Source organism: Arvicola amphibius, chromosome 3 (assembly GCF_903992535.2).
Source record: "Arvicola amphibius chromosome 3, mArvAmp1.2, whole genome shotgun sequence".
In the NCBI taxonomy this organism is placed as follows: domain Eukaryota; kingdom Metazoa; phylum Chordata; class Mammalia; order Rodentia; family Cricetidae; genus Arvicola; species Arvicola amphibius.
This window is the reverse complement of record NC_052049.1, coordinates 65,439,700-65,464,003: the sequence shown is the minus strand read 5'-3', so window position 1 is coordinate 65,464,003 and position 24,304 is coordinate 65,439,700. Positions and strand designations below refer to the sequence as shown.

Here is a 24,304-nt window from a genome sequence, read left to right as displayed (position 1 = left end):
CTAGAGCCTGTCCTGGAACTAGCTCTTGTAGACCAGGCTGGCCTCGAACTCAGAGATCCGCCTGCCTCTGCCTCCCGAGTGCTGGGATTAAAGGCATGCGCCACCGCCGCCCGGCACTAATCATATTCTTGTGAAAGATCCCAGGGATGTATAAATGAACCTTGAGTATTCCTTGTTTCAAGGAATGTTTGTATAAAGTTAACCACACAAAGCTGAATAAGGCGTAGACCCATGCTTTGACAAGGGCTGTGGCAACTACACAAATGAGGACATTCAAGGCACAGGGAAGGAGTGATTTTTATTTGCAATGATGCTGCTAAGAGGTGATCTCAGAGTGTCACAGAGAAACAGAGGTGCTGAAGGGTCTCGGGGTTTCTGTAAGGGAATGGAACAATGGATAAAGCAAGGTACTGAAGGGTCTCGGGCTTGGTCTTAGCATAGAGTGGGGAACCCTGATGGCTCCTTGGCCTTGAGAGGGAGGGAGGGGAGGTATGGGTGGAGGGGAGGGGAGGGAAGGGGGAGAAGGAGGGGAGAGAAAGGGGAGAAGGAGGGGAAGGAGGGGGGAGGAGGAGGGAAGGAGATGGAAATTTTTAAATATAAAAAAAATAAACCATGAGAAAAAAAAAAAAAAGAAATGGAACAAGACTGAGAGAAACTAACTTGAGTTTACACCATTCTAATTTGGATTTGGGGGTATTTTCAGACTTAGTGAAGATTCTGAGGGTGTGATAAACCACATCTACCTCTCTATCTCATTCATCCAGAAGTACTCATCTCATTGAGCAGGATTCCATACAGCCCAAAAGAGCTGCATCTGCTGATTTAGGGAAAAGAAAGGAGACTGGCTTGGTCTGGATGTAGGGCGAGTAGCACTCATTTACGGGTGAGTAGTGAGTTATGGGGACTCTTGTAGACCACACAGACTGAACTTTTGCTTTGGGCTCTGAGGAAACTCAACCTCAAAAAACTGGAGAGTGAAATATTTGTTGCATAGTTTTGAAGTACGGGCATCTGAGTCACTGAAATGGAGAAAAAAATGAGTCTAGATAAAAAGAAGTTGATCAGAAAGATGTAAGGAGCCTAGACATGAAGCAATAACTTTCCAGACTAGATTGTCATTAGAATAGGGGAATCAAGAGCCTGGAGGTGGTTGTACACACCTATATTCTCAGCACTAAGGAGGCAGAAGCAGGTGGATCTCTGTGAATTTGAGGCCAGCCTCATGTGCAAAGCAAGTTCCAGGACAGCCAGAGCAGTTACACAGAGAAACCCTGTCTTAAAAAACAAACAAATATAAAATGTGGGAGAGAATCAGAAATGCCATAAATGATTTGCTTTAGAAAGGCTACATAAAGCCATGCTTCTGTTAGTGTTTCCTTGTAGAGTGGGCCCCTAGTTGAGATACAGCTGACAGGACATCTGCCATCATATTCAGTGCGCGGGGATCTGGGGTCTAATCAGCAGAGCGCCAAGTCTAAGGTGTACTGGGGAGACAGGTCTTCAGAGGATTAGCTGGCTCTGTTAGGTCTTCATATGATGTTAGATTTGCAGAAGCTTGGGAAAGATCACTATCCCAAGAACAGCCTTGTTCTAACTCCTAAGTCTCCCCTCAATCTCTTGGGTACCCACACAGTGTTTAAGTAACTGTTTCTGTCTGTAGGTGTGTGCTTATTGTTCCTATTTAAGAAAATTCCTAGGAAACTCTATTCTAAGGACAACAAAAAGAAAATCTGACCATAAAAACCTGTGCAGAGCATGATTCGAAGGGAAAAAGTGAGCTACAGGAAAAGCCAGTTTGAGCTGGAAAGATTTGCACTCTAAAGTAACGAGACCTGTGTAGCCACTTAAGAGGCTGTCTGTTCACCCGTGTTTTAAAGCATTTGTCAGAGTGATCAGAAAGCCTCAGGCAAAGTCCAGCACTCAGAGCATGCAGGGGTTTGCTTGATTGACTCTCAAGTCTCAGAATCGGCAGGAAGTGAAATGACTTCACAGGTTGAATGTCGGTTGTTATTGCCTAAGTTGGGGAAAGCCTGGGAAGCGATTCCCGAAGCCAGTGACTCACAGGCCTGGATGGTGACACCTTAAGGGAAACTGGAAACAGCAATAAAACTCCCAGACCGCTAGGATGAGTGCTGCCAGGAAGAACCAAGCAGTAGACACGGAGGCTTCGGTGCTGAAAGCTGAACCTAATTACACCCTTCTCTTTCGTTTAAAATAAAATCAAAACAAAACAACAACAAACCCGGAATACACAACTCTCCATGGCATTCCCTCCCTTCCTTCGAGAAGTTCACATTTCTAAGATGCAAAAATAGTTCTTTCCTAACCTGCTGCATTTGTTCGTCCTCTGAAGACATCGTCATAACCTTTCCACTGTGGCTTTAGCTGGTAGGCATGGATGAACACCACAAATACCACCACGAGGCACATGAGAGGAACGAGAGCAGCCGTGAAGAGAGCAGCATAGATGTTTGGAATGAAGCACCTGGAAGAGAGCGGGCAAGCATTAGCTCAGATAAACACAAGATGAAGATACACATCCATACTTCATCTTCTCATCACTTCGCCCCAGCTCTGTGACTGGAGATGCTGGCGAAAGTCGGTGTCGCCTTAACAAATTAAAGCTGTCGTAGGGAAGAAGAGACACAGGTCTACCTACGCGTCACTGAGGAGGCTCTGAGAAAATGAGACAGTTCCAAATAAGTTTGCCAAATGAACTTCAGATCCAGAGCTTACGCCTGTCACTGTGCAGGCTGCATGGGGAGGCACAGAGCCGGTGTACCTCGACTTCAGACTAAGAGTGGTATTCAGGTCTATCACTACATTTTGACTAACAGATTTAGGAATATTTAGCCTTTCTACGACTTCATTTATCTTTAAAATAAAATTTGCAACAGCATCCACAATAGAAGTTAGTTATGAAAATTAACTGAATTAGTTTGCTACACAGCTAGAAAATTTTTAAGAAACAACATTTTTCTTCTTTTTCCTAGCCCCATCTTCCTATACAACCCCTGAGGAGCATGCTGGGGATATGGGGAGGGTGGGGAGATGGTTCAGGTGGAAAAGTGTTTTCTATCTTTGATCCTGAGAATGCACAGAAAGGCTAGATATGGTGGAATGTGCTTGCAGTCCCAACCCTGCAGAGGAGACAGGCAGACCCCCTAGGGCTTGTTAGCCAGCCAGCCTATCCTAATCGGCACACTGCAACCCAAGCCAACCTAGCCTATGGCACGCTGCAAGCCAAGCCAGTCTAGCCTATGGCACGCTGCAAACCAAGCCAGCTATCCTAATCGGCATTATGCAAGCCAAACCAGCCTAGCCTAATCAGCACGCTGCAAGCCAAGTCAGCCTAGCCTATGGCACGCTGCTAGCCAACCCAGTCTAGCCTATGGCACACTGCTAGCCAACAGGAGACCCTTTCTCAAAGAAGATGGTCTTGAGGAAGAGCACTCAAGGAGGGCACTGGTTTCCACAGTGCGCACTCCTCACATACTGCTTGCTACAAGTCTGAGGATTTTCTACCTTTCCATGGACACTTTGGTTTTGACAGCTTTGTCATTTCTCAGCTGTACTGCTGTAGAGTAGCAGTTTCCTGTGAGATGAGACCGTTCATCTTGGAGGAACATTTCTTAAGACGTTAAGAGTGTGTCTTTTATTTTACCCAATTTCCTTTTTTGCATAATATTTTTAAGCCTATGTTATATTATAGCCATAGTAAACTTTGAAGAAAAGTCAAGGAAAAATACATTTAAAAGGAAATCTCAAAATACAAAATCTAGGTAGATTTTGTAAATGCTCATTCTTGCAGCTGGAGAAAACTGTCTCTAAAAAAAAGTTTAAAGGAAAAGGCTTGGGAGATGGTTCAGCAATTGGAAGAATATACTTTGCTTGCAGAGTACAGAGGACCCACGTTTGGTTCCTAGCATCCTTGCTGGGCTGCTCACAATCACCTCTAATACAAGCTCCAGAGGATAAATGTTCTCTTCTGACACAAACTAAAGTTATCTGAGAAGAGGGACCTCAAATGAGAAAATGTCTCCATCTGATGGTTTGTAGGCAAGTATGTAGGGCATTTTCTTGACTAATGACTTATGTGGGTTGTGCGGCTCCTCAGCAGGTGGTCCTGGGTTAAGGAAGAAAGCTGTTGAGCAAGCCTTGGGAGCAAGTCAGTGAGCTCATTCTTCCATGGTCTTTGCTCTAGTTTCTGCATCCAGGTTTCTGCCTGGACTTTCCTACTTGACTTCTGCTCATGAAGGGATATAACCTGTGGGAGGAGATTCTAAGGAGACAGAAAGGAAAAACTTTAGGACTGTGCCCTTTTTGATCCCATAGCTGAATGGACCCAAAGTCACAAGAGGAAGGAGACAGCAAAGGGGAGTCTCGGAGCAGTGATGCTTGGGGAAGTCTTTGTGCTATAGACACACCCAGTGACCTCTGACCTTCTGGAGGTCTACTTTGCCTGTGGACCAATGAAACAAGGTGTTTGTTGTTTTCTAAGCATCTGTTTTTAAGAATTAAGAAATTCTTATGAAATTTTGCAGATAGAGAACTAAGTATACTTGTTGGCTGCTACAGTAAATGTGGGTGTTGCACCGTATTCCCCACCTACCAATGCCATGACATTCTGTATGAAATATGCCTAGGTAACATCACAGTAGATTTTATAATTATCCCAAAATTCAACTGTGATGACATTTTTTTCAAGTAAAAAGAAAGGTAGTGCAACCCTTGTAGGTGGTGTCCTTCTTCAGTATGTGAATCCTCCATTTGTCCTCCGTCGTTCACAGGAAAGGCAGTTCCTAGCTGTTGGACATCCATGTTATAAAAACAAAAAGATAACAAAACCACTGCTTTTAGGACAGAAATGTATTCGATATCAAACCTGTAATGTTTGCTGGTTTGATTTACTCCTCACTCTTTGACCTAGGTAAAATTGGCCTGACTGTATAAAGCTAGCTTCAGAAGGATTCTGGCTTTGCGCCATCCAAATGAAATTCTAAAAGAAGGAAGTTCATCACTCTGGCATTCTGCAAATGCAGCGTGTTTTGAGACATACCTAAAAATGTGTCTTGTTTACTTCCATTTAGTGGTTCATGCTAATCTGAGTAAGGCCCTTAACTATGTCAGCTTAGTTTAAACTCTATTATTATTTATTTTAAAGGTTTATTTTTTATTTTTACTTATGTATGTGTATGGATTAGGGAGTCCAGAGATACGTCTGACACATAAACATTTGCAAATGAAGCAGGGTATAAGATAAATAGCAATGGAAATGACCGATAGGACCTGCCACTCCCGACACTCAGCCTGTGGAAGAGACTGGGAAAGGCTAATCCCAAATTATAACATAGTCCTGATTTCTTGTTTTAAAGTCTCATTTAATTTGGTTTTTTGTTTGTTTTTGTTTTTTTAAGCCAAAATTATCTTAGGGCCTGTACCTCGAGGCCTGTAGGACAGAGAAAAGCCTGGCTCGAGTTTGAAGGATAGTCTCAAAGCTACCGAGGGGGGATGAGACAGCAAAATCTAGGTAGATGCCCCTCCAGCCAGAGGGGGGGCTTGGCTGTCTCTCATTGGCGGGAGGTACCCCCACATCACACAATGTCACTTAACCTATATAAGCTGATGCTCACAGTAATAAACTGAGTTCCTGCTTTGACTTGACTCCCTATCGCGTCTGATTGTCCTGCATCGTGCGGCTGTGGATCTTATTGTCCTGCTTCATGGAGCTACAGAAGAGGCAGATAGTGTACTCACCTTTCCCTGGGAAATAAGGCTAAGGCCTGGCACATTATTCAAATTTTCTGTGCAAAATTATATGAGTGGTGTTTTTGCTAAGTTTTAAGAAAAATTATATATTTTTAAAGGGCCAAAGATAAATGAACTATATTCTGTCCTTTCAAAAACCAGTCTTGCTGACCAGAATTGCTCCCATGCTAACAAAATAATAACTAAATCTGGTGGCTCTGAGTATTTGCTCACAAGAAAGCAGTAGGACACATGTGAATGTCGTGGCAGAATACCCTCTGAACTAAGCTAGGATCAGCTTTTGGAGAGAGTGGAGGGAAGCTAAGGAGACTGAGAGCCATGCATATATCAGGGCAGCTGATTAACACGCTGGCAACTACTACATTAATAGATCTGGCAGAACCTGGGAAAACAGATGAAGGCCATGTGAGTTTCCTTCCTTCAAAAGGGCTGTCAAAGTGTGCTTTTAGAATTCCCAGCTCACCAGCTCCCAAGGACTCTGGTGGCTGTCCCTCTTGGGGCACTGGGCATGCTTCTAGGTTTGAGGGCTTTCAGTCACTTTACTATTTTGCTCTTCCCATTTAAACTTTCTGAGTTCTTTCCCCTTTATTCTTAGACAGGGCCAGTGCTTCCTGTCAGACCACACAAAACAAGTCCATGCACGCCATTAGTTTCAGATCATCCTCTTCCAAGTGCCCCCTCATCATTCACAAGGTCTGAGATCATTTTCCCGTTTAGTGAGGTTGTCACCTCCACCAATCAGCAGCTCTTTATGCTTTCTGAAATGTTTTAACCTGTGCCACCTAACTCAACTTTTACAAAAATATATATATGTGCCTTGGGTCTTTGTTGTTTCTTTCTGTATGATGTCAGCTGAGGCAGGGGCTCAGAAGCCTCTAGAAGAAAACATACTCTGCTTAGTGTCATTGACCTTACTGGGATGGACAGACGGAACTCACTGTTCTTAAGATTGTGGTTTGAGTTCACTTAAACTATATTTTATAGAACAAGCTGACCCCAGCCACCTGGGGAATGTGAAGACATCCAGCTGGCTGACATCTGGGTCACAGCTGGGCTCCATAGGTAATGAAACAGGATGTAGGAGATGTAAGAGTAATAAGTGTTTGTCTCCAAAGTACTTCTAAGTACTTCACGGCATGTCAGTAATGCGCACAGGCTCCTGTGTTGACCTTCTTGGGTATCAGGGCCCCTTCAGAGATGGTGTCCATAGCAAAGGCTACCCTGCTGTCTCCACAATCTTTCCCTCCTGACCTCACATCAAAGCCTTACTGTTCTGGGAAGTAATGGAGATGCCCTGTCTGTTTCATCCTATAAATCCACAGAAGGTATAATAAACCCAGAAGAAGGATAGTCAGTATTCAATATGGATAAATAGTTATCTCTACTGAAAACTTTCCTACTTTGTATAGAAAATTTCTGTTCTCTCGCTTTATCGGGTGAAGAATAAAGACGTTCTCCATCATGTAATGGCATATCAATTATAAATAAAATCCAAGTCAATACTTAAGTTCTCCATATTTCTCTACTTTTGCGGCCAGCTTACTTTCTTTCCAAAGATGATGCTCTTATTTTGCCCACATTTTTATTTACCTGTGGATTTATGTATGTGGGAATGCATATATTAATGTGGATGAAACATTTCCCAGACCATCAGAAATGACAAAGAATGGTAAATGATGAAAATACTATAAAGATGTTACCTTTTTATTCTATCCCATATTTAACCCTTGAAAAGGAATAAATTTATGAAGGCCTAGAGTTAGGGGAAATAATAGTTTGGATTTAAGTAGCTGTCAGGAAGGAAAATAGATTACTCTGGCTTTCTGTTGCAAAGCACATAGCAATTTTCATAATCAACTTAATTATAAAATACACTTTACTTAATGTTTAAGCTTTATTTATTTTGGGTGTTATTTTGTTTTTCTTTCTGTTTTGTTTTTTGAGATAGGATATCCCTATGAATCTTTGACTGATTTGGAACTCAATATGCAGACCAGCCTGGCCTCAAACTCACAAAGATCTATCTGCCTCTGCTCCTGAGTGATGAGATTAAAGTCATGCATCACCACAGGTGGCCATTGGGGTTTTTCTGGGACAGAGTCTGACTTTGTGGACCACACTGGTTGTAATTCACTGTGCTCCAAGCTGTTTCCTAGTGTGTGATCCTCCTTTTTAACCTTCCTCAGTGTTGCAATTGCATGTATCTATCCCCATAGATTGCATAAAGTTTAACTTCTCAACCAAAATAATCTTAGGATTAAATTTCAGATAAGCCTTACATAGTGAAAGTGGTCATTGGTATAATTTATGGACTTCAGAGGGTAGAGAAGAATGAAGTATAGTACCTTCTTAAACTGTAATAGAGATTGTTTTAAATGTTAGCTAGCCACTACCATGGATAGCAGTCATTGCTACCTGCAAGACTGGATGCTGTAGGATACTGTATCCATACATGAATTAGACACAAAACAGCATCATAACCTTACTAGCTGTATTGCATGTATGAGGGAAATGCCACCCACGTTATTGTCTATAGCAATAATAGGCTCACTATTTCTTGTGAAGTTTGAAAATTAGTTACAAGCCACAATATAGTGATAAATATACCACTTCTCATTTAAGGACAGGAACCATTTTCGTTTTCTTGTTCTGCAGAGAGCTCTGTACAGTTAGGCCCTTGTTTGTGTCTTAGCACTCTTTGAAAGTCATTCACTTAAAAACACGTGGAGAGAAGTCTGTATTTCCTGTTTGCTCAGCTCAATAAAAACCCACCCAGCTATCACCCAGGCCCAGAGCCAGGGCTATGAGTTGGCCCACCCAACATCCACCACATCTTTGAACTGTTGGAGCTTGTGAAGGGAATGGACATATGAATCAAAAACTGCAGGATCTCCACAACACAGGACAACAACAGGATATTCAAAGAGCCCAGTGAGACATTATTATCGCTGTTGTGGCAGAAGCAAGAGACCTTGAACCAGACCAATGACTGGCAATGAACACTTGCAAGGAAGGATGAACAAACAAAATGGGTAGATAGGAGTCTCAATGGGCCACACTACAGCTTCCATTATAAGACTTCTTTTTCTGCTTTTGTTTTGTTTTGCTTGGCTTTTGATTTTTCTTTTAAATTTAGTTTTGTTCATGGGGTGAGGTTGCAGGGGTAGAGGAAAGACTCAAGGGGATGGGGAGATAAGCGAAATCAGGATGCATGATATCAAATCCACAAAGATTTAATAAAAGGGAAGAAAAAAGTTCAACTAATATGTCAGTATGCCACATACTAGGCATATTGCTGGCAATGGAAGGGCCCATAAAGCTGGCTAAGTTATGATCCATCAAGGGGCAATAACCACAATAGAAGCACAAAGCTTCTGAACGTAGTCTCTTTCACCAACAGGATCAGCACCAACTGGAAATTTATAAATCATGCCAACACTCGACCCACACAGAGCTCCTGAGTCAACTCCAGTTTTCACAAGATCCCCAGGTGTGTCTTCTCTCCTCTCTCTTTCCATATATAGAGAGATAGATGTGGACATAGATACAAAAAAAGTTTGAGAAGTATTTTTCTAGTACACCCCTGTGGTGTAGGAGTTCCTTTTGTATGTGTGGTGCTTTCATTGGTTAATGAATAAAGAAACTGACTTGGCTTAGTTGATAGGGCAGAACTTCGGTAGGCAGGAAAGATAGAACTAAATGCTGGGAGGAAGAAGACAGAATAAAAGAGACACCATGGAGCCACCAGAGACAGACATGCCAAATCTTTCCTGGTAGGCCACTGCCACATGGGGATACAAAGATTAAACTGGGTTAAACTGAGATGTAAGAGTTAGCCAATAAGAAGCTAGAGCTAATGGGCCAAGCAGTATTTTAATTAATACAGTTTCTGTGAAGTTATTTCAGGTGTAAGCTAGCTGGGTGGCCAGGACGAACAAGCAGGCCCTCATCCTCCAACACTCCTGAGACATGAAGTAGTCAATCGTAGTCAACAAGTTAATCATTACCTCTTTTTTTCATTATTAAAAATTTCCATCTCCTCCCCATCATTACCTCTTTTTGACATAGTGGTCTAGTGGTCAAGGGATTGTGTAATCCCAGGGGTCCCAGAGCTTGTGATGCTTCCAGCAACCTCACGAACCAATAGGAAAGCATCAGGAGGAAGAGAAGTTGAGACCAAAGAGGCTGAAAATGCAGGCTGAGCATTCTGACTGAAGAAAGAGTAAAGCTCACATTAAACCGGTGAACATACAAAGACTTGGAGTGGTGGGCTGGGGGAAGTGGTGTGGGAGCTGGTGCATGTACAGGAAGGCGGCATTCATCTTTCCCAAACCTTTCTAGCTTCTGAAGGGTCTTTCTCTGTGTGAGTGCAACCGACACACTCACCCTGCCCTACACAGGTCACACCTCCATGTGTGAGTGAAACACACACACTCACCCTGCCCTACACAGGTCACACATCCATGTGTGAGTGCCACAGACACACTCACCCTGCCCTACACAGGTCAATTTCTCTGCCCCACGCCTCTGTCTTCACATGCCTATGCACTGATGACTCAAAGGCAGCCATTCATCCAGCTCTCTTTGGACACATCACTGGACTCTGCTATGAAAATAGGCTGAGCCAGAAAGACTTTGGCTCTTGAAAACACCACACATGATTGATAAACAGGAAAGCTAGTGTACAGTAATGGAAATAACTATATTGGATTAAATGTACAATGAATGTATAGAAAAAAATCTGGGAAAAAAGAAAGTTGCGGAAGAGAATTTGAGTGGATTAAGTACAGATATTTGTAACAATCGGAGGTGTGAAACATATTTGAGAGATGGAAGGCAGTGCTGACTCCAGGGATAAATTTCTTCCTGTTAGATCTTTTCCTTTTTCAGAATAGCATATGAATGCCTAGGTTACAATTCTCTAACTACTCCCTCCATCCACAATTTAACTCACTTTGGTGAAATTTTACATGTAATACAATGACCACACTTAAAATATATTCAATGAGTAGGTAATAGAGAGAAAAGAGGAGAAATTATAATTTTATTGTTGGTGGGTTTTAAGAGAGGGTCTTACTCTGTAATTTAGGTCTCCCTTGAACTTACAACAACCCCCTGATTCAACCTCTATATGAGGATTTAGACAGAAGCCTTCATACCAAGCTCATCCAATGTTTCTTTAAAAGACAATGCTCTTGCTAGAATGAGAATGGAAGTATGTACCTTTAATTCCAGCACTTGGAAGTACCAGGAAGGAGGTTTTGAGTGTGAGGTTTGCTCGGATGATAGTGAAACTCTTACTCAAAATAACATTAAATATAAATAAATAAATGACATACAACAACACAGAAGGCATGACACTTGAAGATGCAGAGTCACTTGTGCCCTTGCCTGCCTTTGTTTTGTGCTATTGTTGTTAATTGCCTTCACAAGCATCCCAGAAAGAAGCCAGAAGACCAAAGGGCAAGACTCAAGCTCATTTTTGAATATGTAACAGGTACTCGTGTTTGCAGTATTTGAAAAGATCAAAGAAAGAAAGATAGGGATGCATGTAACAGAATTGCCCACATCAGTCTCAATATAAAAGTAAAACATCTGTAGTTACAGAGATGGTGATAGACCTGAAGCATTAACAGGTTAAATGTAGCTGATAAAAAGCAGTCTGAAAACCATGATGCTCGAAAAGGCTTTCCCAAGGCCTTTCAGACTTGAGCAAACTGTTCCCTAAAGTGATGACGCTTTGCAGAGCAACTGGACAGAGCTCGCCAACTTTGCCCCAGGTAGGCTCCAGTGAACCAGTCCCTCGAGAATTTCATCAGGAAAGGGGTCAAGCTGACTTCTTATTTTTTATATGTACTAATGTTCTCTGTTCTCTCATAAAACCAACCCATTTGGCACTTGAAAATGTCATTGTCCTAGAGTATTCAACGGTGTCCTGCTGTTAACCCTTCTTAACAAGCTCCTGAATAATCACGGTACTTTCTTGTATTTGATGATGGTAGAATGATAGGTGTTTATAACTTTGTGAAAAAGATTTACAGAGGTGACTGTGAAAATATGACATTAATGTTATAAATACCTATTTATCTCTATTATCTACCTTCTACCCTTCCTTCCTTCCTTCCTTCCTTCCTTCCTTCCTGTCTGTCTATTTATATCTATCTATCTATCTATCTATCTATCTATCTATCTATCTATCTATCTATCTATCTATCATCTATCTATCTAATCTATCCATCCATCCATCCATCCATCTAACTGTATCTAGCATCTGTCTGTCCATCCATCCACCCATTCATCCCATGCTCCTCTCTACCTCATCTGATTTCATAGGCAATCTGAATTTTGAGCCTCTACACATGACAATCACACAGCTTTGCCTGAGGTAAGTGCACACTGCATGGGCACAGTATAGTAGTTTTGTGCTCAGGCTAATGTTACAAAAGCAATGACTTTTGGAGTTAAAAATTTTTATATCCATTTTCTACAGGTCTGGCTTTTGTTCTTTGACTTTAAACCTGGGATTTTAATGAACTTTTTAAAGATGGCTTAGAAGAAGCAAATCGATGTGACATGTTAGCAAATATATTACTTCCTTTTTCTAAGAAAAAAAAGTTTATAGGCATTGAAGTGATCTCTATCAAATACGCTTGTAAGATTCGTGTGTATATGTCATTTCTCACCCCTGAAAAGCTGAGAAAGAAGGGTATGTGGTCTGTACTTCCAAGAGTTCACTGTGTGCCACCCAATATGTATATGTTTGAGGAGGAGGCAATCCAGAGTGAAGCATTGACTTCTCAGAGGGAAGAATCATTTTGTGGAAGGATAACTCAGGTATTAATTAATCGGTGTATTTCATAGAATAGTAAGCACATTACAGTATCTGGAAGACTGGTCCTCTAAACTCCTCTGCTTACTTCCATTGCATTCCACACAGGGATGGTATAGTATAGAGCACTTACTCACCCATTTTAGGGATGGCAATGACGTAGTTCAGTCAGCCCTGCTGAAATTTACTTCACACTCTGTACTATGAATTTTAAAAGGCCTCTGGTATTAGTGGCACAAATACGTATTTCAGCATGCACATGCATTGCACAAGGATCATGTGAGAGTTATTTCTATAGCCATTACATTACATTACATTGCTGTTCCCTCTGTATGGCTTGAATGTCTCCCAGAGCTTAGATGTGATTGGAGCCTTAGTTTTCAGGGTTGTGGTTACAAGAGGTATGGAGAGTCCTACATGTCACTGGGGAAATGAGCTGGTTAATATGTGGCCTTTTGAGTTCTGGACTGAGGATAAGAGGAGCAAGTCCACCCAGCTCTCTCTTTCTCCTGCCTGTCTTCCTACTGTTGCTCAGTGCAGTGGTCCGTACCTCAGAGCCGTCACTATGCTGTGAGGACACGGAACCTCCAGAAGAAGTTGTCAAGTAAATTCTCCTTCTTAAGTAGCCTACTCAGGTATTTCTTAAGCATAACAAGAAGCTACTTACTGTTTACACTTATCGTTTCTTCATGAGAGGCACTCAAAATCCTCTTCCAGCTATTTTGAAGTCTCTACCACATGGATGCTCTGTATTTGTCAAACTGCACCACAGAACCCGGAAGCTTCCCCTTTCCGGAGCCTGGATGTTCGCATCTACTGACAAGTCACACTTTCCATTCCCTGAGGTCTTCTCTCACAGGACTGGTCACTAGGATCCTGCTCTTCTAAAACCTTCACTGCTTTAGATTTCCCATGTGAGGCTGTTATAGGCTGTTTCATGCCATATTCTTTGCTTACATTTCTTAATATAGTGTCTATGTCCTACCACACTGTTGCAAATGATGGGATTTCATCCCTTTAAATAAACAAAATGTTCTGTTTTCCTTATCTACTCATGTACTGCTGAACATTTGGGCTGATTCTGAAATTTCGCTACCGTGAATAATGCTACAATAAATATAGGGGTGAAGCTGTCTCTCCCATATACTAGTTTCATTTTCTTGGAATAGGTAGTGAGCAGTGAGGTGGCCAGGTCATATGGCATTCTAGATTTAGGTTTTGAAAAACCTCCATATTGATTTCTACAATGTCTGTACTATTGACACTGGCAGTAGTGCATAGGGTTTTCTTCTTGTCCAAATGTTGCCAGCAGTTATTGCTTCTTGTCCTTTCTGTAACAGTTGCTAATGGAGCTAGATAACATGTCAATATGGTTCTGGTTTTCTCGTGGTCATTGCTGATGATGGATAGCTTTTCAAACACACACTGGCCCTTTGCACATCTGTTTTCTTATGTCTTCTTTTAGAAATGCCTAGTTAAGTTTTTAAAAATATAATTTTAAAACCAGATGATGATTTTTGGCTATTGCATAAGCCATCACATATTCTGGCTATTAATCTTTGTCAGATGAATAACTCTGAATGGTTTCCTTCCATTTAGTAGGGTGTCTTTTCACTGTTCTCTGTGGGGGCTCTTCAGCTTTTCCTGAAGCAGTTTCGTGGTTTGGGGTTTTTACTGAAGACTTATTGCAGTTTGAGTTGATTTTCCTCACTCATACGAGATCAGGGATCGAGTTCATTCTTCACTATGTGGATACACAACTTTCCCACAACCACCACCTAGATCATTTGATCTGGGATCAAAAACTATATCCCCGCAGTAAGAGAGTACTATGAAATGCTAAGATACTCTTCCAGTATTTGAGGAATAGCTAAGAAATGTCAAATAGGTTAAAGTATGGCTCAGAACACCAAGGGGAAATCTGAGTCGATGTCAGGTATTCACTTCAGAAAGCAGAAGTGAAACCGAAGACCAACGCTTGTCCACGTTCTGAAACAGCCTGGTGTTGAAGCAGAAGCAACCCATCTTCTGTTCTCTAAAGCCTGGGTACCAAAGAGACCGAATCACACAGAAAAGAAGCAACATGTAAAAGTCCCAAGGTGCACAGCTTCTATTAGACACGGTATAGACGGGTCCCAAGCAATCTCCTTTCTCTTTATCTATAGAGAGGAAATGATCTTGCTGCAGAGAGTGCAATCTGGAGCCAGCAGAAGCATTTACTCAGTGCTGGTATGAGTCTGAAGTGTCCCACCTGCCACTGTGTTGGAACACTAATTCCCAGCTGGCAATGCTTTCTGGGGATTATTAGGATGGTTAAACGAGGCCACCAGGGCCAGTTAGTGGTTACCGGGGCTTCTGGGTTGGGTCAGTGTTCTCAGCTGGGTTTGTGGGTAGGCGAGGCATGTCCGCCATGGTCTCCTGCTTCATGATTTCTGGCACCATGCACCGAGTCATTCTGCATGGCCTTATGAGCAATTGTGGGCTGGGAATCGCAGGGACCAGTCATGGTGCCAAACAAAACTTTTCTTCAGGAAAATGATTTTGGTAGGTGTTTGGTTACATCAACACAAAGGAAACCAGCCCACTGGCTGACTGAGAAATTTCTGCTTACAGGAAAATAATGATTAATATGACAGCTTTGGAAGCCGACTCTTTGGAATAGTCTTGGACCTCCTATCAACTCTGTGATGGGCTGGTAGTCTTCCGTACCTCAGTTTCCTAAAATATAAAATGAAGATAGGCATGTGGTGATTCAGACTGACTGAATCAACACCGGAGGCCCTCTGTAAAATCTAAACATGGTCTTTATTAGCACCTCTGACTGAGATGCAATGTCCTTATTCACGGACTAGAATTAAGCATTGTTGAAAAGATGGATAACCTTATTGAAGGGAATGTAACTATCTCTTGCATTTGCTTGTGTATCAGGGCAAGTGGAAATCTATGGATTTGCCAGGAAAATGGTGTTTGAGCTGATCAAGGAAGACTTCCTGAAACGGAGCCTGAAGCCCTACACAGCGTCACACTTCCACTCTTGGATTCCTCAGATCCAGCCACCATCAGATGCTGCACACGGCCGACTCACGCGAAGTGAACCATCTGTCTGGAGCCAGAACACCTCTGCAGCGGGGCGGGGCGGGCAGGCGGATTGCCCTCTGCCGCTTTCCGTATGACTCACGTGTTTCTGCAAAGGCCACTCTGAGTCCTGCTTCCACTTTGAAGAGCGAGGGCAGTTATGGAAACTGAAAGGAGCAAAGCCAACACCCCATGTCACACCAGCACACTGACTATGCTCCCTGGCCATCAGCAGCAGTGGGCTCAGCTCATGGAACATTGAAAGGAGCAAGGCCAACATGCCGTGATCACACCACACACTGACCATGCTGCTGGCCCGGGACCATCAGCAGCAGTGGGCTCAGCTCTCAGTCACCGACTTTTCTAGCTGGTGCCCCCCGCCCCTTCCTGCCCTGCAACCCCTTTAGCCCAAAGCCTCCAAACAGGACAAAGAGTATCTTTTGAGGGATTACTGTTGGATGTTTCTTGATATTGTCAGCAAGCCAGCACTGGAGGCTCCGGTCACCCTAAGCTCCCCACTCAAAACAATACAGCATGCCCTTCTTTTAGGAAAAAAGTACTAACAGACCCTTAGAACTGGCTTTACTTTTGCTTCAAGAGTAACAAACACACCCTAGATGGAGTCTTCACCCCTCATCAAGAACACTTCCCTTTGTAATGCATGGAGACCGGCTGCTGAAAACCACAACCAATCAAAACAGTGTGGAGCCCAACCCTAATGGATGTGTCTACAAAACACTCCCATGCCTAAGGCTCAGCAAACATTTTGGAAGAGGGGGCAGAAAGATTATAAGAGCTCATAGTTTGCATCTCCTTCTAATATCAGCTATGCCTGCAAAATCTACCAACATTTTCACCCAAACCTGAGCTGAGAAAGGATTACACCGAGAGGCTAGACAAACTAGGCAGGGAAGACTCCTGAGGCCTCAACCCTATAAAAAGTACTTCACACAACTTAACAAACCTAGGGATGGGAAAGGCGTCCATCCCTGAGAGGGTCACACCAGCTAGGTGTCTAGTGTCAGCCAGTCAGCCCTGAAAACATGCACACAAGCACCATGACCCTGACTGGACAGGGTGGCATATACAAATCCATATGTGTGTGCAATGGCAGCTAATGAGAAGAGAGTCCATCAATTTGAAGGAGAGCCTGGAGGTTTATGAAGGTTTAGAAGAGGGGGAGGTAAGGGTCAAATGTTGTAGTTAAATAACAATTTCAAAAAGAAACAAACAAAAGACATAAAGTTTAGGAGAGCCTGCCCAGTACCTAAACTCCAGGCCAGAGTTGTATTGGAGTTCTGGAGAACAAGTCAGTTCCACAGTAAAAGCGTGAAGAGGAGACATTTCCACTGCTAATCTAAACCCTTTTAAAGACAGTGCGGCGCAGGCTTTATTTTACTCTGCACGCGAATCCCCAAGGCTATCGGATGTGATAAATTACACAATAAAACACTCAACAAGGTGTGTCTCCAAGGTCAATCCTCAGTATTAATAATCTCACTGAGATCATACTTGCGTCTCCCATAAAACGGGTCCTACTGACACATTATAGATTTGCAAAATATAAAACTCATGTAAAGCCATGTATTTTATTTTGGTGAGAGATGTCACGAAGGCACACAGAAAGAACAGTGACTCCAAACAGACATTCTGCCACCCAGAAACCTGTCCCACTGAGGCTGCCACCACCCCCAAATTGACCTTGGTCAAACAATATTCTATCATACGCAATTTGTTTTGTCAACAGGATATTCCTGTTATTTCCATGCCCTGTAGTTTCAACAACAGGATCTTGGGGCAGTGAACTGAAATGGGAACATCAGGTAACACCGACTGCTAAGCAGCCTCATGGACATGGACTAAAGCACACTTGGTAAAAAGATGACTTTAAATCAGAGGCTGTTTCTTCATGGACTTCCTTAATTTCTTCTCTTTAAAAAATGTATCATGATCCAATATTAATTAAATAGTATTTGCTGAAGTTCTCACTTGAGGCCAACTCCTTAATCTCACACATCTGCCATTTGGGAGGATGCCATGCACTTTTTAATTATTAAATCTCCCCAGTGTCAGGGTGGCCCTTCCTGACTCATCACATGGCTGTGCATGCCAAGGGGCCTGGAAAACTGAAGTCCTCTGGGTCTAACTATTGTTGTTTGAGGATTCTAGTGCCTGCTCTCCTTAACACAGGCTAACCTACCTGCTTTTGCATATGGTTAGAGGTACACCCCAGCTCACACTGTTTTAGGCATTCTGAATTAAAGACAGAAGAACACAACGATTTACAAAACAATAGTTAGAAAGAAAGCAGCTTTAGGATGTGAGCTATGCTGCAGATAGGTCCTCCTCCAGACCCAGCATATGGTTCAGCAGTCCTGGGGTCAGAGGGAGTGAAGCTACCTTCCTGAGCCTCTGAGCTTTGCCTGGGTAACATGAACTTTTTCTGTAAATTTGCTGGGAGGATCATGTGAAACACTCAGAGAGGAAGGAATGTTAGAGCCAGAGGCAGGAGGGGACCACAAGGAAGCAGTGTCTTCCGGACTCACATAGGGTGACATGACATCACTAGACCTGTGCAACTCCAAGCCAGACCAAACCCAAGCATGAAGGGGGAAGCTGGGCATGAAGTTCCGCACCTATTCACAGAGCTGTTGGCAACTGTTGGCTGGGAGGAGAGGGGTCAGTGTTCTCCGAGAGTGTATCCTCTGGAAAATCAACCACACCCCTGTGGAAGGCCACACGTCCAAGAATATTTAAACAGCACAAGTTGGCCTTGATGGGGCAGGAAAAAAGACACAAAGTTGGGTGGGAAGGGACCCCGTGGATCTGGGAGAAGCTGAGGAAAAGAGGGGAATACGATCAAAACATGTTACATGAACGTCTCAAAGATCAGAAGAGTCACCTGAAGTTACAGCATGCTGGGACATGTTTAATCAAGGACCACCGAGTAAATATGAAATAAACATACACAGAATGAAGTGCTTATCACAGTGCCTACCACATAGAAAGGACAAGACAGACATTAACTAATGACAATACAGACATGCAAGACTTAACTACCTTGCCACATCTGCTCACATCCAGAAACCAGAACACAATTGCACTCACATTCCATTGTACACGGCACCCAAATATTTAGTTAATATTGTTTTTAACCAGCAAATTTGCTAGATGTTCCCAGTCATCACTACCTCTGACCTGGCACCTGGCGTCCAATACCATTTCTATGGACAGGCCACATGTGTCTTCGAGCTTTAGCAATGTTTCAAATATGAGCTCTATGTGGTGGTTGAAAATAAAAATTTTAAATGTAATTTAAATTTTTCTGATTGATTTTACCACTGACCTCCAAAACTGCCTAGATTAATTTTTAAGGGAAGATGTTGATTAATTTTTATTATTTCTTTTGGTTAGGGGATTGTAATTATACCATTTCTTCTTCCCTTTCCTCTCTCCAAACCCTGTCTTAATTAGGTTTCCATTGCTATGGAATACTCCATGACCATGGCAACTCTCATAAAGAAAAATATTTAATTTGGGCTAGCTTATAGTTTTAGAGGTTTAGTCCATTATCATCATGGCAGAACATGGCAGTATGCAGGAAGACATGGTGTTGGAGAGGGAGCTGAGAGTCTTACACCTTGATCTGCAGGCAACAGGAAGTAAACTGCAACACTGGGCATGGTTTGAGCATAGATGAGTACTCAAAACACAGTAACATACTTCCTCCAACAAGGCCACACTTCCTAATAGTGCCACTCTCTATGGGCCAAGCATTCAAACACATGAGTCTATAAGGGCCATACCTATTCAACCACCACACCCTCCAATATACTTCTCTGAACTTTCTTTCAAATTTATAATCTCTTTTTATTTTTCAATGATTGATGTTTAGTATTTGGCTACCGATTAGTTTATAGGTCAAGTGTGTTCATTGCAGTTTTTACAATTTGTTTTGAGGTAGTGTTTCTCTATGTACCCTGTGCTGTCCTGAAAACCACTTTGTAGACCAGGCTGGCCTTGAACTCAGAGTTCTGCCTGACTCTGTCTCTTGAGTGCTGGGATTAAAAGTATGCACCACTCTTGTCCAGGTCAGGTGTGTTTATGCTGGCCACTATGAAGCACAATTAATTAAAACTCAGAGAAACTGGGTTTCAACCTGAAGGTCAGAGAAGCAAAACAGCCAGCTATTGTCTCTTACCGCGACCTCAGTCTGAAATGACAATCCTGCCTCCAGGAATCTCAAAACAAGACTGAGAATGAGAGCTGTCTCCTCCCATTTTATAATCATCTCTAGGGCTGGGATTAAAGACTTGTACCGCTTGGTTTCTATGACAACTAATGTGACTACTTAATGTGGATTAAAGGTATGTAATGTGGTATGTCCTTCTGTATATGTTCCTTTTATTGGTTGATGAATAAAGCTGTTTCGGCCAATGACTTAGCAGAGTAAAGCTGGGTGGAAAATATAAAGAGAGAGAGAGAGAGAGAGAGAGAGAGAGAGAGAGAGAGAGAGAGGGAGGGAGGGAGAGACGGCAGAGTCAGGAGATGCCATGTAACTGCTGAAGGAGAAGGATGGAAAAACCTCAGTAATAGGCCACAACCTCGTGGTAATGCACAGATGAATAGAAATGGGTTAGTTTAAGATGTAAGAGCTATTTAGAAATATGCCCAAATCATTGGCCAAGCAGTGTTGTAACTAATACAGTTTCTGTGTGATTATTCAGATCTGGGTGGCCGGGGAAACAAATGCCCAGTCTCTGTTTACAGGTGTGTGTTACCACTGCCTGGTCTGTAAGGCTGGTCACTGGGGCTGTTTTATTCTCTGATCTTTAGGCAAGCTTTATTTATTAAAATACAGATGAAATGCCACTATACTACTAGGCGAAACTGTATGGCAGCACATGAAATCTCAGTGGCCTTCCAACAATGCCAAGGTACTTGAAGGTAGGACCTTTATGTTTATGTATTCCTATAAAAGCAACCCCAGAGAGTTTCTTTGCTATTTTTACCAGTAATAAAACAGCTGTCTAGAGCAGTGGTTCTCAGCCCTTTCTTTCACAGGGGTCACATAAGACTATTGAAAAACACAGGAAATTACATAACAATTCATAACAGTAGCAAAATTACAGTTACAAAGTAGCAATGAAAATCACTGTATGGCTGGGGTCATCGCTACATGAAGAACTGTATTAAGAGTCGCAGCATTAGGAAGGCTGAGACCACTGCTACAGAGACTAGAAAGGTTGCCTTTACTAGACCTCTAACCTGCAGATGCTCTGATTTTAGAATTCCTAGCCTCTAAAAGTATGAGAAATAAATGTTTGTTGCTTAAGCAATCCTGTCTATATTTTTGCCTTAGTAACTCAACCAGACAAAGATTATTTCCTTTCATGTTATTTCAATATCTGAGCAACAGCAACTACATCTGATATTTTCTTCCCTTACTTTCCTCTTCAGCAAAGAGGTACTAATTCTTCCTTAAGTTTCTTTATTATTTATATAAACTTGTAAGGCTTCTCGAGATGTTTACAAAGATATACACCCAATATATAAAGTAAATTTAAAATGAGAAAAATGAAGCAAAGAAAAATAAACTAATATGGAGCCAGAGTAGGGTCCTGAAAATGCCAAATGCATATCACATTCATCTCTGGTTGCTCACCTGAGCCGTCCCTTCTCCCAACTGTGACATGCAGGTCTTTTCTTTTTAAAATGCTATTACAAGTTAAATATTTTTTTTTAATTTTTTCATTGTCTTTTTATTTAATCTTCTCTCATACTTTACAGACTGATCACAGTTTCTCCTGCCTCCACTCCTCCCAGCCCTGCAGCCTCTCTCCCCCAAATCCACTCCTCCTCAATTGGGAACAACGTGAGAGAATTGTGGTTCCTGTGAGATGTAGTGGGCAATGTTCATAATCTCCTACTTGTGTAACATGGAGTTCTGACACATGGCTACTGTTTAGATGTTTGTTAATTTAGTAAGCAACATTTATAAGTATCCTCATAGCTATTTTCTATATGAATAGAGCTGGGTAAGATAGGTTTCCTGACCTAGAAAGAATCAGCATTGGTGTACAGTGTGTTAGGCATGGTAACATAGCTACCGAGGGGCCAGCCCGGCAGTGGTAGTGCACTTCTTTAATTCCAGCACTCAGGAGGCAGAGGCGGGCAAATCTCTGTGAGTTCGAGGCCAGCTTGGTTTATAAGAGCTAGTTCTAGGACAGGCACCAAAGCTACAGAGAAACCCTGTCTCAAAAACAAACAAATAAACAAGCAAACAACAACAAAAAGACTGAGGAGACTACTGTGGACAGAGAGGTAGATGGTGATATCAAATTTGTTAAATAAAGAATAAAATAGAATTGAGAACACCTGTTCCTTTAACAGCCCATATGAAAATGGGTGAGACAGTCTTGGGAGCCCTATTCCATTCCTGGACAATGACAAAGAAAGCATAACAGTAAAAAAAAAAAATCAGCTTTATTTCCTGTTGGTTCAGGAATCATCTGTGGTGCACACTTTAAAAGGGAAGCAGGGCTGAAGATTTTCAGGAAGATAATATAATTATGATTAATTTTTGTTCCTTTGGGACCATAAAACTTTCAAGGCCAAAGATTTGTGTATGTGTGTACTGAGATTGGAGGCAGAGGCCAAAACTAATAAACACACAGAATTAAAATTTATTCAAGATTTGTCAAAAGATACAAGGACTGTAATCTCCTAATTTTAGAAAGAGGACCTAGAGCGAAAGGCGCATCGCTCTGTAACATCCCGAATGCAGTCTGTATAAAGAAAGATAATCATGGAGGAAAGCCCGACAGCTGTCATACAAGGATTTCAAAGGCGCCCAGACAACGTTGTGATCACAGCTATATCAGGAAGGAAGTGGTTACTGAGCCAACTTTCTTCCAGGACCCTTCAACCAGTGATGACAAGACAAGATACAAAGCGTAGATCAAAACTGAGTGGAAGAGCTTAGGACGCACAGCCGGAAGCAGGCTCACTGCCCCTCACCTCTACTGCCTTTATTAACCACTGATGAATCAGACTGACTAGCCTAAGAAAGCACTAATCCTTCACAAAGCCACCACCCTGGAAAAATCCAGTGACACACCAGTTCAGAGGGGCGCATTCCAGACTTAGACTCTACCCCAGAGATTCCTCTTAAACTACAACAAGAGTTTGGCATAAGTTTTTTTAAAACAAGGCACAGACAGTAAAAACGCTATATCTTAATGCTAGACTTTCTTGACAACACATAGAAATGTGACACTTATGTTTCAATACTATTGTCTTAGTTGGGGTCTCTATTGCTGTGAGTCACCCCGGCACTGGAGCAGGAGAAGCTGTCAGAGGAGCAGGTATGATTGGCAGCTGCTGTCAGTAGCATTTTATGATGGCCTTTAAAATCTTACTATATGTTATATTGTTGTTCTGATGTCCAGTTTGTCCATTTCCCTTAAAAATCTTTCCATTCAGCTGAACGGTTGTGGTGTATGCCTTTAAACCCAACACTCGGGAGGCAGAGGCAGGCCGAGTCTACAAAGCAAGCCAAGGCTTACACAGAGAAACCCTGTCTCAAAAAAAAAAAAAACAAAACAAAACAAATCAAAACAAAAATTCCCTTAAAAATAATTAAGAAACAGAAGAGATTTGAGCTTTATATGTGCCTGAGGTTGATATCTTTTCAATTTGAGTCCATTTAATTTCATTATAACTATCTTCAAATCTCAGAATTTGCCAAAGCCACCTGAATGATAATGATAATATGTGTGAACATTCAAAGAAATAGCTGTTCATATATGACCATTAAATGTAACATACATGCATTTAATTCACTGGTTCATTAACTTATCTCAAACAGGCTACCTTACTCTAAGTAGTCCACCTGTGGAAAGTTTGAAAATAGGACATATTTTTAATGCTGGACTAATTCGATGGGGTTCTAAGCGAGAAAAGTCCACTCAGCATAGACTTTTACGACTTCTCCATTAGACATGAGAAGCAGAGGTGTGAATTTGGAGGGACCCTCGGGGCACACTGTGACATTCGGAGCTGGAAGCAAACCGAAAGGCCCACACATCTGCGCTCTAACAGCAGAGGAGTCCCAAGCCACCTCCACCAACCTTCCTCACCGTCATCTCAGAAAGACAGTTTAGGACTTTTGATGTCCTCCAAATGCCTCTAGTCTCTATAGTTAGTATTCCATCTCAATTATTTTACAAGCACTCAGAAAACAAACAACTTTTACAGAACCTTTTAAAGGTCAGCTATGACTTCCTCCAAACTAGTATACTTTCTACAGTCTTTTACCAAAAATGTCCCACAGTGCTGGTAAAGGAGAAGACCCCATTATCAAGAGCAACTAAGTGGGTGAAAAAATTGAGGATAATTGAGTTATTGCTTACTACTAAGGTTCATAGGGATAAGCTAGTGCTGTCTCATGTACACATTTTGTTAAGGGAAAAAAGCTTGCTATTTTTCCAAGAATTTTTTAAAAGACTTTTTTTTGAGGCAGGGTTTCTTTGTAGCTTTGGCACCTATCCTGGAACTAGCTCTTGTAGACCAGGCTGGCCTCGAACTCATAGAGATTCTCCTGCCTCCCGAGTGCTGGGATTAAAGGCA

The 24,304-nt window shown here is 42.1% G+C and overlaps 1 protein-coding gene across 1 annotated transcript in view; it reads right to left on the bottom strand.

The window, feature by feature from the left end:
* Positions 1 to 24,304, bottom strand: part of Adgrv1 (adhesion G protein-coupled receptor V1) — a 536,429-nt gene that overhangs the window by 95,397 nt on the left and 416,728 nt on the right. The window contains exon 86 of the mRNA XM_038323536.1: positions 2,328 to 2,485. Coding sequence (XP_038179464.1) covers positions 2,328 to 2,485 — 158 coding nt within the window. The remainder of the gene's footprint in view (positions 1 to 2,327; positions 2,486 to 24,304) is intronic.